Here is a 16,657-nt window from a genome sequence, read left to right on the forward strand (position 1 = left end):
ACCCTGGTTTCTTGGCCTGGAGGCAGCATCAAGCCCCATGCAGGGCAGAGTGGGGGCAGCAGGGGAGGGGGGTCCTCTCTGCACTGCTCCACTGGGACAGAGGCAGCCCACCAAGCTGGGTCCTCAGGGTGACAAGGGCAAGGGAGGCCTTTTCTTGTTCTGCATTAAGAAAAAATGAGGATGAGAACTTCAGAGGAAGTTGGCAGCATGCCCCTTACAAATGGGCCTGATGGGCACTGAGAGCAATTCCTGCATCAGGGACAATCTCATTGTATTCTCTCAATTCTTGGCCTCTCCAAGAGCACTTCCAGCATTGCTTGTGCTGGCTTGGTGAGAAAAGCAAGCTACAGCAGCAGAAGCACCTTCTCTCCCTCAGCTGGAACGCATAAGCATTAAAACAACTCTGCACATAACAGTGCCCAGTGCCATCCCATGTTCACCCAGTGCTGGCAGCAGCCCGCCAAGCACCAGCAGAACTTCCCAGGAGTCACTTTGAGAGTGTTTGCACACAGAGATGTGCTAACATGCCGGAGAAGAAAGCAGAGAAATATGTTAACTTGAAACATCTAGCAACTGAGTTTAATAAGTCAGTTTTTTGTGCTTTCAGTTGTTTGGGTTTTTTTTCTATAGGGGAAGCAATCTTGTCATTTGAGCTAATACAAACAGGAAGATCACAGAGTGTGATGAGGTGTTGTGGGCTGGGGCAAGCCTCTCTTAGTGGCTGCAGCCAGGGCCATGTACTGCACAAGAGCTGCTACACTGCACTGCTATGCACTCCAGCTTTCCGCACTGTCTTTGCCATTGCTCAGTTGTGTGTCAGTCTGCAGCTCCTGCCCTCTGCTTACAGAACAAGTTGTACCCTGACGCGCATGTCAGATGGAAGCCTGTACCTACTGACCATACTGAAAGGAAAACCTGTCAATTAGCACCCATTTTCTTTAAGCTGCCATAAACCACACATTCAAAACATTTCTCCTCACATCTGATGTCTTGAATGAGGGCTATAATTATAGGACTAAATAAGGAGAAATGAAGGAGACCCAACTAATTTGGGAAAAGCCTCTTATAGGCTTTGTTACCTACAGCCTAGTCACCAATATGGTCCACAAATCCCAAATTAATTTCCACTCTGAACAGAAGCCATCGCTACTGTTACTATTTGGAACCTCAGCCTGTGCAGAGCCAAACATGACCCAGGGCTGGTGGCAGCAGGGGGACAGCAGAACAGGGGAAGTTGAAGGCACAAAGGGGTCCCAAGGGCAATGCTGGCCACCCAAGGACCCCAGGACAGCTTTGCACGCAGGAAGGGGTGCCTGTTTCATGAAGAACGTGCCATGCCAAGCTGCCAGATGCTGCTGCCATGGCAGAGGCCTCCTGCAGGCTGTTCTGCTGCTGAGTGCCACACAGCCTGCACAGAACGGGAAGGCAGCACCTCTTTATTCTCACATTAACGCTCAGTTTGAGAATGGCTCCCATACCACTGCCCAGTCTCTAAGAGCACCCTCGTCAAGAGGGGGGCAGGGAAATGGAGTTAACAGCTTCAAGAGTCAAAAACATTCTGATGATCCTGTTACCCTTAGAGATGTAAAAGATAGTAAAAATCAGCACACATGGCACACAGCTCTGGGACATAACTGGTTACTTCCCCCGACCTTTGAACATAAGCCAATCGGCTGATTACATTTACATTATCAACACACATTACGTAGCTACACACCAGCATGCTTTAAGACTCTCTTCATTCACATTTTCAGTGCAATACAAATGAGCACATTCCAGACACATGTTTTAAGTGCTCTTGCTATCAAAGAGAGCAAAAGCTGCTTTGCGTGTTCAATGTCCCTGCCATGGCAATGTACCACTTTCATCCTCCAGCTCCGACAGTACTTTCCAATTTCCTCTGAGAGGAGAAACACACACATTCCAGTTGAGACTGCAGTTTAAAATTCCTGTTAAAGCTGCTTTTATGTAATTAGATTGGAATGAATGTGCAACAGTGCCCACTGCAAAAAACTTCAAAGTGGTTATACTGGAGAAATCACAACCCGCTTCAGTGTGCCCACAAGAAGGAGGAATGGCTCTCCAGAGGATAAGAGTATATTAGTCTCTGTATGTAATAGATTTTATTGACCATATGGAACTGATATAAAAATTGTGTTGCAGTGGGTAGTCTTGGACTGAAGACAGGAATGTGACATACAAAATACAGTTCCTGTAAAAAGCCTGGCAGCTTTCTGGCAGTTTTTGCAATCAGAAGAACCTAAAATATTTACCTGATTGAGTCACTGATGAGTCCCAGTTCAAAGCAAAATCCGAAGATTCGCCCTCTTCAACTGAAAAAGAACAAAAATATGTTGTCAAAAACCATATAAAAGAACCAACTAAAAAGTAAAGTCATCAGAAATCTAGATCCAAGATTATATTAAGTATTCTAACAGACCACCACAAAAACAAAGAACTTACTGCTTTCTATAAAATAATTCATAAGGTAGAAATTCAGCGAGGAGTTTTTGCCTACACTCTAACTGAAGTATGAGATTTCTGCCTGCAGTTTCTCCCTGGACAGGTTCATGTGAAATTTTAATAGAGGTTTAAGTATCCCTAGCTAAAGATGCACATTTGAAATCTTGTATGTTCACAACAACTTGCATGTACAAAATTGCCATTGCAAATGCAGACGTCATTTTTGATATTCATGCTGCAATAGGTAAGTTAGTACATAAAGAACTGACCGATGAGGGGAAAATTGCCTGAAGTATGTCATTAACACATTTAGGGTTTTAAAAGAATACTATTATAACATTCAAGCAAGTTCCGCAATATAGCAGTCATAAATAAGTGCATTTAAAGCTTGATGATACAAAGCTGCCAGAGCCAGGTGCTCAGCACTTGCAAGCGACATGTACACAGCCTGCCTGTTAGGAGTTATAAAATTTCATCTCACTCATACAAGTAAGGGAGAAATCAGCTGCCAACAGGAAGGCCAGCAATGAGCCCAATCCTGCTGGTATTGAGGCCAGTGGCAGCCCCACTGCTGCCAGGACACGTATTTGGAAGCAGTAATTGCAGAAATTCATCTTAGTTGTAAAAGTTGATCACCTATATCTGCCTACTATGTCACTGCAACACCAAAAGAATGTAAATCATGAGTCTTCATTTCCTGATGAAAAGTACGTATTCCTTGCACTGAATAGCCTCTCACCCTTTAATATAAATACTGCTGGATTTGAATACAAGTTCTAAATAGTTCTGCAAATGAAATCAAAGCCATATTGCAAAGCCTCAAACACAGGCACTATTGACCAGGTGGGATCTGTACACGAAGCTCTGGAACCTGCTCCAGTGATTATTTACATTGATTATTCACATTTGCACCACAGGATCCTTGATTTTATGCTTTTTCCCAATCCCTTCCTTTCCTTTGAAGAATTCCAGTATCCTATAAACTTGTCTGTGAGGCTGGTGTCATTGACGACATCAATGAGACACTGGGAATAGAGGAGGTAGCTTACACAGGCAGAGCTTTGCCCAATTTCGATTTCTCATCCAGCCCACACAAGCAGCATGCATAGCACAGAAGGGCACTGCACCGGCCTGGAGGGCTGCAAGTTTACTAGTGGGGAAAATTTGCTATTTCTGCTCAAAGTGCTATTTCAGACACAGCTATACTTTTGCCAAAGAAATCCATAGTAGCCTAGAGGGCATGTGAGACAATTGCAGAGTGACAGAGTAAGAAAGGCCCAACACCGTGGGCCTCCTGCAGCCACTATGGGCACAGCGCACAGGCAGGCAGAGCCCGTTGGATCACACCTCCTCCCCTACAGCGGCTCGCCCGCCATTTTGTGCTCTGTGAACCGCCATCTTGTCTCCACGTTGACCCATCTTTTAGCAGGAAAACTCTGGATGTAATTACCAAAAGTACAATTTCACTCATGCACAAGTAAATCCATACATTAAAATCCATGTAAAGTCAGAAGGGTTTTGCCCCAAAACTAAATAATGCTTCATCTACGTAACTCAAAACAGACAAGTGGAAAGTTTTTAATTTTATTTTATCCTTGACTGTTATTTGGCTGGTGTGCTTGCATAATTTTTCATATTACTGCTTTTATGCTGAAATTCTGTATTTCTTTATGTTTTCCAACAGAAGGAAGGGAGAAAAAAAAATACTTAAAATAAGCAAGGGTACAAAATTCAGTCATATTCAAGTTGCAGTACCTGAGATCAGCACTGGTCATCGGTGATGTCAGCTGCACGCTGCCGTTCCCTTTGCCAGACACCGTTCCCTACTTTATTTTCTTTAAAATGTGTTTTCAACAAAAGGGAAGGATGGGTTGGGTGGCTGGAGCAAAGCACTGAGCTTTCAGGCTCTGTCACAGGCATGCCTTATGACAGCAGGGAGGGTGCCCACTCCCACTGTGCCTCTGCTCACCTTTCCTCCATGGGCCCAACCAGGAGCTGAAAAGTTTGCCTGTGGTTCCCAGCTCTTGCTGCCGATAGCTGAGGCAGAACAGCCCCTGGCCCACATTATCAGCCAGAGAGAAATTCTCTTCAGTTCATTTTTCTTTTAAAGGTTTAGTTCCATAGCATTTTGGCCATTATTCCTTGAAAGCTAGTTTGACTCAGGTGACCAGTTTGCATTAACACTCACTTTGTGGATGCTATTATCTAAGCAGCAGTAATGAGGAAAAAAGCCCACGAAGAGGTACAAAGCATCCAACATGATTACTCTCCACAATACACTGCACAGTAAAATAACTCCCATTTTACTAGCAGGAAAATATGCTTTCTGTGACACACCAGCCAATCACAGTGACCAAAGGCAGGGAGCCGGCCTGTATCCGTGTGGTTCCCCACAGAGCCCACAGGCACAGCCCCACAGCTCCGACGCCAGCAGGGCATGGGCACGGCACGGCCCCGCAGCAGGGGAACGCCATGGGGAACTGGCATGGCGCGGGAGGGAAAGCGTTTCATCTTGAACACTGAAAAATGGAGCCACCCAAAGTCACTAACGCTAAATTTGGGCAGAACGTTCACAGACACGCTACACATGTTTTTCATTGGATGCTTCCTGTTTTCCTTCACAAACTCACCCCATTTTCTCCCCAGATCATGCTGCATGATTGCAACAACAGAAGTTGCTCTGTAATTACACTCCTACTGCCACCTATACCTGCTCCCTCCACGTGACCTTTTGAAGCGCTTTGGGCAGTTTCCCGCTTTGCAGCATCACTCCAGCTGGAGGATGGATACTCAGCCCTAGGTCTCACTGACAAAATAGCACTGAGATACATCAGCAAGGCCACTGTGCCAAGCCCACCATGCAGGCAATTAGGAAAAAAAGGGGGACCACAGCACCCACACCAGTCTGCTTCTGCATCCATTACTCCCCAGCACTGTGGCTTTGCTATGCCTCCAGAGCAGGGAGGAGGAGGGAGCCAGAGCAAAGTCAGTGTAGCGGAGGGGTGACATTGTGGCACAACACCCCCGCACACTCCAAATATTTGCCTTTGGCCCGCTTGTCTCAGATGCTCCCCAAGGATGCTGATTTAATTGCTAGGTCACGAGTGCTGCAGGCACAAAGATTTGGGTTTTTTGTGCTCAGAGAAACTTCTGACAGGATGTAACATCCACCTCCCCAAAAGCGAGAGCTACTATTTACCTGCACTCCATCTGTAGCCATAGTGCTTATTTAACACTTTATTGTTCCCAGGAAATAAGTTAACCTTATCAAAGAGAAGCTTCTGAAACAGATGTTGATTTCTAAATGCAATCAGGTTTACAAGTGAGCAGCAGCTCTCAGCAACCGAGATGGCATGCGTGTACTCCCTTACCCTATCACATAGGCTTTTGTAGGCCATTTTAATCCTTCCCGTAATACAAGAACCCCCTGGTATGCTCACTAAACAGCCACAACTGCAGTGGTGCAGGGACCAGCCAGGAGGCATGCTGCCGGCTGGGGCCATGCCAAAAACCCAAGCTAAAGCACCCAGCCCAGAGTCCGAGTGCTGACAGCACTGGTGCCACTCTGGCTTGGAGGAAGAGGAGAGCACAGGATGCTCCCATCCTGCCCCACCTGCAGCACAAAACCCTGCCCAAACAGGGCTGCCACAGCTGGTAGTGGAACAAGAAAGGAAAATGCTTGTAATCTGCTGCTTTGGAGAAGCCAGCTCACCTTATCTCCTGGCTCATCTCAAAGCCTTCCCTACCTCCTGCTTAGGTGCTCCTGCTAGATTCTCCACCTGGGAACACCTGTGAGGTAGAAGTCTGCAAAACACACAGATGTGCAAGGAACAGGGAAGGGAAGCAGGATGAAAACTAGCTGAATTTGGTGCTGCTGTGGGCACAGAGCTGACCTATGCCAGGAGCACAGTGCCATAAGGAGACTTACCCACCCCATATGGGAACAGAAGAGTTTGTGGGGCACAGGGAACAGTATCAGTGAGTGTGTCTGGGTGCATCCTCCTTCCCTTCAGCTGGAAGGGATATGCCATGCCATTCCTCGCCCTGCCGCAGGATCCACAAGTTCCCTGCTTTCAGTGCAGCCCAATGACTGCCCAGTCCTAACAGCCATCAATAGTGCCTGAGCAGCATTTTTCCTTTTAAATAGGACCATTATCCACTAGTGATTTCATGGGCCAGAAAGCCAGGGAATAAGACATGGGGGTTTACTGATTCGGCTTATTTAGGTAGTTCAGAGCCTGGATTTGCACAAGTTCTCTAGCTGCTTTTCTCCAAAGTCAGTAACAGGGCTTGGCAGGGAGAGTGGCTTTTGCTGGCAAAGTCAGCCTTTTTGTGTGGAGGAGGGAGGAGTGGGGAAACCCAGGCTGCTGTGCTCAGTAGGTCAGGGGAAAAGAAAAAGGAAGAAGGATGAGACAAATGGAATAGCATTACAAAGGAAAACTGGGAAAGAAATGAAAAAAAAGATTTGGGAAGAGAAAGAGATGTGGAGATGATTAAGAAGAGCAAAACAAACAACAAAATAAGGTAGCACTAGCAGGTTTATGCAAAGAAGATCTAATTATGGGTGGCTTAATCCTCCAGGACATTAATATTCCATCGTAATGTGTCTAGTTTCCTCCTTTCCAGACATGGCAGGGAGGAAATGAGAATCACTTAGATACACTGTTTAATGAGCAAATGATGGACGATCACCAAATACAGCCTGCCTGATAAGTACCCATTAGCTTAAACCCGCGCCGTAAATCTGCACGCAGCTAACAGGCCTGGGTCTTCAGACACCGCAGTGGAACTTGGTACAACTGCAGGCAGATAAGGGGAGAACCCGACGGACAGCACTGACTAGCCTCTGGTCATGAGGCAGCAACCTGCAGGACTCACATAGTGGCTCACCATCACACCTTCCTGTGACCCACGCACCTCACTCACCAGCCCCAGAAAATCCATTCCCAGTGCTCACATTTAGTTTTTGTTTCTAATTCACAGACACTACTGCACATATGCATTTCCCATCAAAATCTATTATGTAAATAAATACGAGTGCATGGTGTAATATAATGCAGCCACTATTTCAGTTTACTCTCCGATCAGCGTCTTACATGAATAACAAACATAAAACAAAGGTTACAGTTCTTAGAAGTGGACCAGGAGGCACCTGTGTGTGTGTTACAGATTCGGGAGCACCTCTCACCCCATCCCCTCCAGTGCCCTTGGCACTGCTGCAGACGGACGGAGCGCCCCGGGCTGTGCAGCCCATGGTGGCAGGGTGGGGGCACAGGGCAGGGGCTGCAGGCAGGAGCGCCGGCTGCCTACAGGCATGCTTCTTGCTCATTATGTGCATTTCTAAGGCAACTGTCACCATAGTGTCTGCGCCTTCTTTCAGAAATAGATCTACTATGAGTAAACAGGCGTTTTACAGCTGGAGTGAAAGAAAACAGGTGAATCTGACGTCCCCCACGTTGCTCATAAAACCGCACACTTGACTTCAGCAACCAACAGTTTAAATGTTCTCGTTCCATCTGGAATGCTGTTGGAGGACAAAAACGTTTACGTGTTGAAATTGGAGTAATTCATTTGACGAAGCAGAGAAAGGGGGAATTAGCACACCTACAACTCACAGCCAGGATCTTAATGCTGGGGCTGAACTTACAAGCTGCAGTTTCCCATATACAAAGAAATGGCCACAGTGAAGTGAAATTTTGGAATGAAACTGGAGCAAAAACATTGGGCTTCACAATAAGGGGTGCAGAGCCTCACCACGCCAGAGCTATTGCATATTTTGCTTCCCTAGGAAAGAAAAAATAGACAGGAAAGTGCACTGTTTTTACATTTGGGCTATAAAGTTTCTCTATAAACAAGACACCTAATAAAATAATTTACATGGGCTGGCCCTGTCTTGAGGCAGCTAATAAGGACACTGAGGGCTCACATTTAACACAAACTGATGGTGCAAAGAAAGAGGAGCATTTTGAAATCAGTTTACAAGCGCTTTTATACGGCAATAGGAACCAACCCTGGGAAGAACACAAGCGGCCACAAGGCCCTGCAGCTGAGCAGCGGGCTGCAGCCCCTTACCCCACCTCCTGCCCTGGGAACAGCAGACCTCATGCATCAGGAGCAGCCTGCTCCCCATTGCTGCCAATGGCCTCTGCCCTTCACAACTACCTCCTCACCCTGCCACCGGCCCAAGCATGCTGTGCAGCATCATGCCCCTACTGTCCCCAACACCCCATTCAGCACTGGGGCTGCTTGTCAGAGCTGGAAGAAAACCTTCAGCCAGATTTCTACACCTCGGCCTCAAGAAATACACTGATTTTTACTGCTACTCCTTCAGACCTGGGCATTTTTTAACTAGTCAGCTCTGTTTTCAGAGCAGGTAGCACAGGAAAAGGAAGAGAGAAGGCTTTTCCTGACCAGCCACGTTAACGAGAGCTGCGAGGGCTTGGAAAAACCCATCTGGTGAGTGGTGTTATTTCCCCTTACCCTCCTCTGTGGTGCCGGTCCCAGTCAGAAGGAAACAAGTTCCCAAAGCACAACCGTGCCAGCAATGGGACCAGCTGGGGCCAGCTGCCCGGGAGGTGCGGGCTGGGCCACGGGTAGAAGCTCGGCGCTCAGCATCGGCTCGCTGGGGCTCTGGCATGCAGGCGTGTGCATGCGTGTGTGTGTGGCAACGCTCCCCAGGCGCTCTCATTTTAATGCTGCTTTCTCCCCAGATGAAAATATACATATTCTTATTAAGAAAAAAAAATGTGCAAAGTATAAATTTGCATCTATGATCATTTCTGGTTCATAAATTGTATTTCAATAATAAAACAATATACCCTTCTGAACTGCCTCTTCGACGCTAACATGAAGGTCAGTCTTTCTTGTGTACAAGCCTTAATATTTTGATGAAGGAACACACAACGGGTATAAATTAAACACGTTAGGGTGAAATATAGATAAAGGGCAGATAAAAGCAGCTCTGACAGCTCATATGTGGGGAATCCAGCACCTCCCTCACCATGAGCAGAATGCCTGGGAGCCTAAGGAAGTGCTCCACACATGGAGCCCCTTGCGGGCCGGTATCACCCAGGCTGGGGGGAGCTCTCCACCAGAGATTTGTCCCCATGGAAGACAGCATTGGTTGGCTGCATTGTGGTGAAAGAAATGAGGGAGAGAAAGTTTTATACATCACATATATCCCTTCATAGCATCAAGTTTAATTTGAAGAAAAATCGACGGTGCTTCCATAAAGTGGAAACTAATATTTTTTATGACCCCTTAACAATTCGTCCTTAGTGCTAACATACCATAAATAAATTTCAAGGTCTTGTTATACACACAGTTTATTTTAAACAAGACTTGAAAAGAGAACACAGTTCTTATTGAGAACTGGCACATGTACAAAAGGGGGAAAGCTGTCTTCTAAAACTTCATACTCTCTTCTGTTGGTATTAGTCTTACAACCTTCCCACCAAAAAGAAACGTAGAAAGAGTTTCCAAATATTTTATAATTCTGAATGGATTTCCCCTGTGTAACAGTAATAATATTTTTACAGCTAAAAGATCCACTGATTTAATAAGTGTGATTTGTGTATTTAGAAAATTCATTAGAGCAGACATTTCCCGACATTTTCAGATTTATTTATTTATTTAGCCTAATTTGGGTACGCTACTTCAAAAGAACGCTTAGAGCTTCCCAGTTCCTTAGTCACTCACTAATAACATCTAATAATTAATAAAGACATGTAAATTCTTAACTCCCAGAACTATTCCAAACTTACTATCTGTACGCTTCATGTCATGTCTCACTTATAGATATCTGCATTACTTTGTTTCATAAAATGCTGAAGGGACACGTACTTATCTCGCTCTGCACCGTGGGTGAGCGTTCAGGCGTGCCGCAGCCAGCAGAGCTGAGGCCCGAGCAAGGCTCTGAATTAGGCCATGCTGCCGTGGGCAGCCCCCTCTCAAACATGTGTCTATGGAAATGTATGCACCTGTCGTGACACCCAGGGCCCCGCACTTCTTCTCTCCTTGCACAGGCCTAGCAGTACCCCGGCCCCTCACACGCACACCCACGTGCCGGTGGGCAGGGCGAGCACCAGGAGGGACCTTCGCTCCACGCAGGAGCTGCTCAGCCTCAGCCACAACATCTGCATGCTATCAGCACTGCTTTCATCGCAAATCCAAAAGGGAGCTACTCGGAAGAAAAGTAGTGGCCCAGCCAAAGTCAGGACAGGAGAGATCCAGCTGAGAAGAGAGCACCAAGCTCCAGGCATCAGCTCTGAAAGCATCTGTAGGAAGAGAGGGAGGGCAGCAGCAAACACCCTCATCTCCATCCTTACAGCTTCTTCCATGTCTCCTCTAGAACTATTAAAATCCCAATTCTGTGGACAAGGACTGTGGGGAATAACATCAGCTCAGCCCATCCTTACTTGGAGGCAAATTATATTGTGTCGACTCCTCTCTGACAAGTGCTCTTGTCAGTGCTTTGTGTTCTATAACATTTCTTTGTCATATTTATTTGCTTGTTTTGATTTCTGGTCCTCTGTCGGGAGGAAGGCTGCCAAGAACATAAGTCCTGTCTCCTGGAAGTCCTGTTCAGCTGGGAAACAGGGTGTGGGCATTTCCAGACATGGCTCAAGCAAGTACATTGACAGAAGTTTCCCTAAAGAAATATAACTTGCATGGAGTTTTGCACTCAGAGTTTGGTGGATTAAATGTACTGTACCTGAAAGAAGAATGAGAAAAGTCTCACCGTCCAAAGTGAAAGGGGTACTACGAAATGACACTCAGAAGCAGCTTCCCACATCAGGAATTCACATGGGTACAAAGTTATTTGCACATGGACAAACAGGAATTGTGCTGGTAACTGGAGTGAGCAAGACAAGTTCTGCCAGACTTCAACTGTTTCTATCACAGCTTCTCATAGTCTACAAGTCTCTTAAAACGAAACTGAAAAGGAAAAATACGTACAAAAGCTCCTACCTCTCACAACTTTCTTCCAATCTGACCACTAGAAAAAATGTTCTGATAATTAATTTACACTTGAGGCAATCAGGGTTACTTAGCTGAACTAATGCTTTTTCCCAGGAAAATTTCACCCATAGCCAAGGGGTCAGTGAAGCAGAGTACCTCTACAGATTTGAATATGAATATATTTCCTATCCTGTTAATGAGATTTCTCAGTTCTCTTGATTTTCTGTTTGAGTTGCACAATCTTACGGAAACCCTATAGCCGTGTCTGTGCTCAGCCCATGCTTATTCCCGCTTCTCAACACAGTCATACTTCGGCCATGCACACAGAAATGACTCGAGTCACACTGACAAAAGAGCTCTTTAAGTAATAATATTGTAGAGGATTGACTATCTGCATCCCTTCTGTATGCATTATGGACATCACGGTGTTCTGGGAAACCATCACTTCGTATTAGTGCTGACTGGTTTCAGGGATGGGCTGTTAAGGTGAGCGTCAGTCAAGTGGATGTAAAACTTCCCATTGATCAGAAAGCTGACCTCGTAATCAATAATGGTGCAGACATCCTTCCCTCTCCATCACGCAAGTCATTCATCTGAAAATGGGAAGTCTTTCTTTTTTGCTAGGACAAGGTTTTGTGACAGTCTCCATGGCAGATGCAAACATTTATTGTAGATAAGTGAAATAATCACCATAATTTGACCACACTCAGGAAGTGAGCTTGCCAACATCCAGCCTTCCAGCCACTACTCAAGTAATTTCTTTTATTCAAAATTCAGGGGACTGAAGCAGTGCAGATTGCACTCAAGGCTGGACATTTTTGTTTGTCTTTCCACAGCACGGGATACCTGGAAACATCACCTTCCACATCCATGCCACTTGAAAAACACCACCCATAACAGGCTTCATATGCAGTAACACTATTAGCTGCAGATTTGTCCCCTGATAGCAGGTGTGCTGACATAGCTGAGTTTTTAATACTGCATTATTCAAAGATGGCTAATTAACTTTATTTAAACTTTAGCTGGAAACAACACCACTGCATATTCCTTGACCTCTGTTACTGCTGTACTGCCATCAAGACACCAGCTATAGGCTATAGCAATCAGTGAAACGAAAATCACAACCAAACTTCTGGCAGCCAAAGCCACTTTCAAAATCAAAGTAAGAGAGCTTTTAATAACTCAGAAAGAGTGTGATATGTTTTGAACAACAGCATTTCATTGCAGTAAGTTTATATTGTAGTATATGTCTTCTTGAACTAAGAGATCATTTGTTTAAATTGCTTGATTATACATAATGATCCTTCTCTTACAAAAGATTCAACATTGCCACTGGGGAAGAGGGTGGAAAAAACGCAGAGAATTTAACAAGAAAAAAAGAAATAGCTTACAACCCTTGCAATAAAAAAAACATTAGGAGAATTTTCACTTGACTGTTTAAAAAAAAAATCTAGAAACATCTTGGTCTACCACAGCTATTAACACTAATTCTTCATTCACAGAGAATAATGTAATGTAAAAGCTCTGATCAGAATACAGAATATCCACATGCTCATAAAATATTTGATTTTCACAGGATCACAGGGGTTGGAAGGGACCTCAGGAAGTCGTCTACTTCAGTCCCCTGACACTGGGCACCACCGGCCCCATCCACTATACTGCCGCCCGTTAGTTATTTACAAGCATTTATAAGACCCCCCCCCCAGTCTTCTCTTCTCCAGGCTGAACAGTCCCAAGTCTCTCAGCCTTTCTTCATAAAGAGCTCCAGAATTCTCATCATCTTTGTGGTCCTCTGCTGGACTCTCTCTAGAAGTTCCCTGCACCCCATGCACTGGCTGCACTGGCCTTCTTGGCCACAAGGTCACACTGCTGGCTTGTGGTCACCCTGTTGTCCACCAGGACACCCAGCTCCTTCTCTGCAGAGCTCACAGAATCACAGAATGGCCACAGTTGGAAGGGGACCTCAAGGATCACAAATCTCCAACTCCGTGCCACATGCAGGGCCACTAACTTCCACATTTAATACTAGACCAGGCTGCCCACGGCCCCATCCAGTCTGGCCTTGAGCACCTCTAGGGATGGGGCATCCACAACCTCTTTGGGCAGCCTGTTCCAGCACCTCACCACTCTCTCTGTAAAGAATTTCGCCCTGACATCCAACTTAAATCTTCCCTCCCTCAACTTCAAACCATTTCCCCTTTCAAAGAGTTGGTTCTCCTCCTGTTTATAGGCTCCCTTTAGGTACTGAAAGGCTGCAATGAGGTTACCTCGCAGCCTTCTTTTCTCCAGGCTAAACAAGCCCAGCTCCCTCTGCCTGTCTTTGTAGGGGAGATGCTCCAGTCCCCTGATCATCTTCGTGGCTCTCCTGTGAAGCCTTTCCAACAACTCCCTGTCCTTCTTGTGCTGGAGCTCCTTTCCAGCAGATAACCCTAACCTGTACCAATGCACGTGGTTATTTGTTGATCCTCATAAGGTCCATCTCTGCCCAACTCTCCAGTTTGTCCAGGTCTCACTGAATGGCAGCACAGCTTTCTAATGTATCCAATGCTCCTTCCAACTTCACATCAGCAAACTTGCTGAAGCTGCATTCTATCCCTTCATACAGATCACTGATGAAGTTGTTGAACAAGACCGGATCCCCTACCAACCGCTAGGGAACACTGATAGCTACAGGTCTCCGACTGGACTCTGTGTCACTGACCACAACCTTCTGAACATATTTCACTTATTTGCCATTGAATTAGTCTCCAACAATTTGTGCCATCATCTCCCGACACTCCACATTTTCCTAAATCTTGGAGTTCTATTCACATTGCAAGTCAGATTGTTTTATTTTTACAGTAATAGGGCTTGGATATAATTTATTTCAAATCTGCCAGAAAGGGTATCGTTTCAAAGTCTTCTACAGTTTTATGGCTTGAAAACAAAAATTTAACTTTAATAAAATTTGAGAGCTAAAAGAATGAAATAATTTACCAGTGAAAGAACAGCTTGTATATACATGACAAAAGTTTGCTGAAAGAGTCCCACAGGGCAGATGGGAAAAATAAGAGCTTACCTATTTGCCAGGCTTTTATTCTGTAACTTTTAAAAGGAAAAACATAGATTTTTCTCTCTCCACACCTAACTGAGCTAATTGCTGGAAGAAAATATGTGCCCTGCTCCCACATGAGAGGCTGGCATAGGGTAATGTGTTGGTCAAGGGGAAACTGTTCACCAGGAGCAGCTCTTGGCTGCCCACACTCATCTCACCCAACCCAGCTCCCACCAGTACCCAGGGAATCCTCATGCTGCCCCAGGCAGCCTCACAGTCCCACACAGCTGGGAGTTGTGGCATGCATCTTTCAAGGGAAAAGGGAATGAGAACCATAAGAGGAGAGAACCAAGCTTTTGGACAGAGGTCTTGATGACCTAAATACATGAAGCCAAGGAGAAAGCCATATCTTTCATAACATCCGTTCCTGCACTCATTCCTATGGGATCTTACCAGCTCCTGAGCATCACTCACTGTCTGTTGATGTGCCTTGCACAAGGTGAGGACAAAGGTGCTCAATGGCTGCAGCAAAAGAGTTTGCAGAAGTGGCAAACCAATTTCAGTTGCCGAAGTTGTCATGGCATCTTAAATTAACAGACTTGCCATCACAGCTACATAAATCCAAAATATTGGAATTTATTCTGCTAAATGTGTAGTGCATTTCTGTAATGCATGCAGCTCAGTGTTCGCTCCTACCAGGCACTCAGAAACATGGTGTACTTACAGGCTGAGTTGTGCTGAAGAAGGTGTCACAGATTCATACATAAATGCTTCAATTCAGTGTCATATTTCAGACATGCTATACATACGTGCACATACATATATGCATAACTGCAAATTTTTTATTTTTAATACGGAGCATCTAGTTTGGGGATGTTACTTTTTTCCGTCTGGCAATCAGGTTTTGCACTGTTGGCTGACACTTTCCATAAATTCCAGCCTCTTTTTGGCTCCCCAGAGCACTCTTCTCAGAGCGGCGGCTGCCGAGCTGGGACGGATGGTCCCACTGCAAGCACAGCTGCAGCTGGTACAACACCTGGCCCAACCCTAGTGCAGAGCCAGGCTTTGGCAAAGAGGGGTCTGAAAACAAAAATATTGCTTTATCTGAGCTGCAACGCTGTTTCCAACAATTCCCTGCTCCGTCCTGAAACTGCTACACATGATGCTTTTAATTCAAGATACTAAAATAAATACCATGAGTACGTTCACACTGTAATCCAAAATACATCCCCTCCAGTTGCTCTCCAGCACCCAGTCCTTCCAGCACCAAAACCAAACTGCTCCAGACCCCACACGTGGAGGCTCACCCAGACTCCTCCCAGTGCAAAAGCAGCTACTGCACACCAGCCCCAGCAGCAGCCACGAGCACCCTGTGAGCAGCGGGGCATGGGCAAGGCAGGAGCACGGGACAGTTGAGAGATGCTGGCACTCGTGCAGCAGGCTGGGGGAATACCATTTGAGAAATAATTAACTGGGCTGTGAAACACTGCCATCACTTCCAGCATTAAAATGTAATCTTGCATATTAAAACAAATTCACTGAAATCCAATCAATAACTCAGTGTCTTCTGAATTTCCTCCAGATAGCTAATTTAATTAATCTTTTTGTTCTCTTGGATATAGATTTTAGATTTGCATTTTGCCATCAGAAAATAGCTTCTGCAATACTACAGGATTTCCACAAAGCCAATACATTTTTACAAGGATTGGATTTTATTCCCTGGGCTGAAATTCTGATCATTTAGCAGCAAGAATGTTGCTGCAGCACACAGGATGTCACTCAGGATGTGACAGTTTCCTCTTGTTTTAAACTACTTTTGAAAAAAAATCCTTCTCAAATTAGAAACAAAGTATTGCGTTTGATCAGCAGCAGCAGAGATCGCAGCGCACCGGCCCAGTTCGGTTACCTGTGAGTTTTGCTTTTTCACTTAGATGAAAATTAAGTGGAAATTAAATGCAGTGCAGCAGAGTGGCTTCCCAAAGATGCAGTTAATGTGTTCTGTCCGCTGCTGTATTCATGCCACTCCTCTCAACGTCCCTTGGCCCCACACCGCTCCATGCCCAGGCCCATGGCCCCCCATGCCACAGGACCCACAGGACATTGGCAGCAGGGGATGGGCTCTGCTGGGGCTGCACAGCACTGGCTGGAGAAACAGCGTGCCACCAAGCTCCTTGCTGAGGGCAGATTTTGTCAGCCTAT

The 16,657-nt window shown here is 45.6% G+C and overlaps 1 protein-coding gene across 2 annotated transcripts in view; it reads right to left on the reverse strand.

Annotated features, from left to right (window-relative positions):
- ZNF423 (zinc finger protein 423) overlaps nt 1–16,657 on the reverse strand; it is a 194,385-nt gene that overhangs the window by 162,318 nt on the left and 15,410 nt on the right. For both annotated transcript variants that reach the window (XM_042877064.1, XM_042877062.1), the window contains exon 2: nt 2,274–2,333. In XM_042877064.1, coding sequence (XP_042732998.1) covers nt 2,274–2,333 — 60 coding nt within the window. The remainder of the gene's footprint in view (nt 1–2,273; nt 2,334–16,657) is intronic.

Source organism: Lagopus leucura, unplaced genomic scaffold, assembly GCF_019238085.1.
Source record: "Lagopus leucura isolate 7727_CA_CO unplaced genomic scaffold, USGS_WTPT01 Super-Scaffold_100017, whole genome shotgun sequence".
In the NCBI taxonomy this organism is placed as follows: Eukaryota; Metazoa; Chordata; class Aves; order Galliformes; family Phasianidae; genus Lagopus; species Lagopus leucura.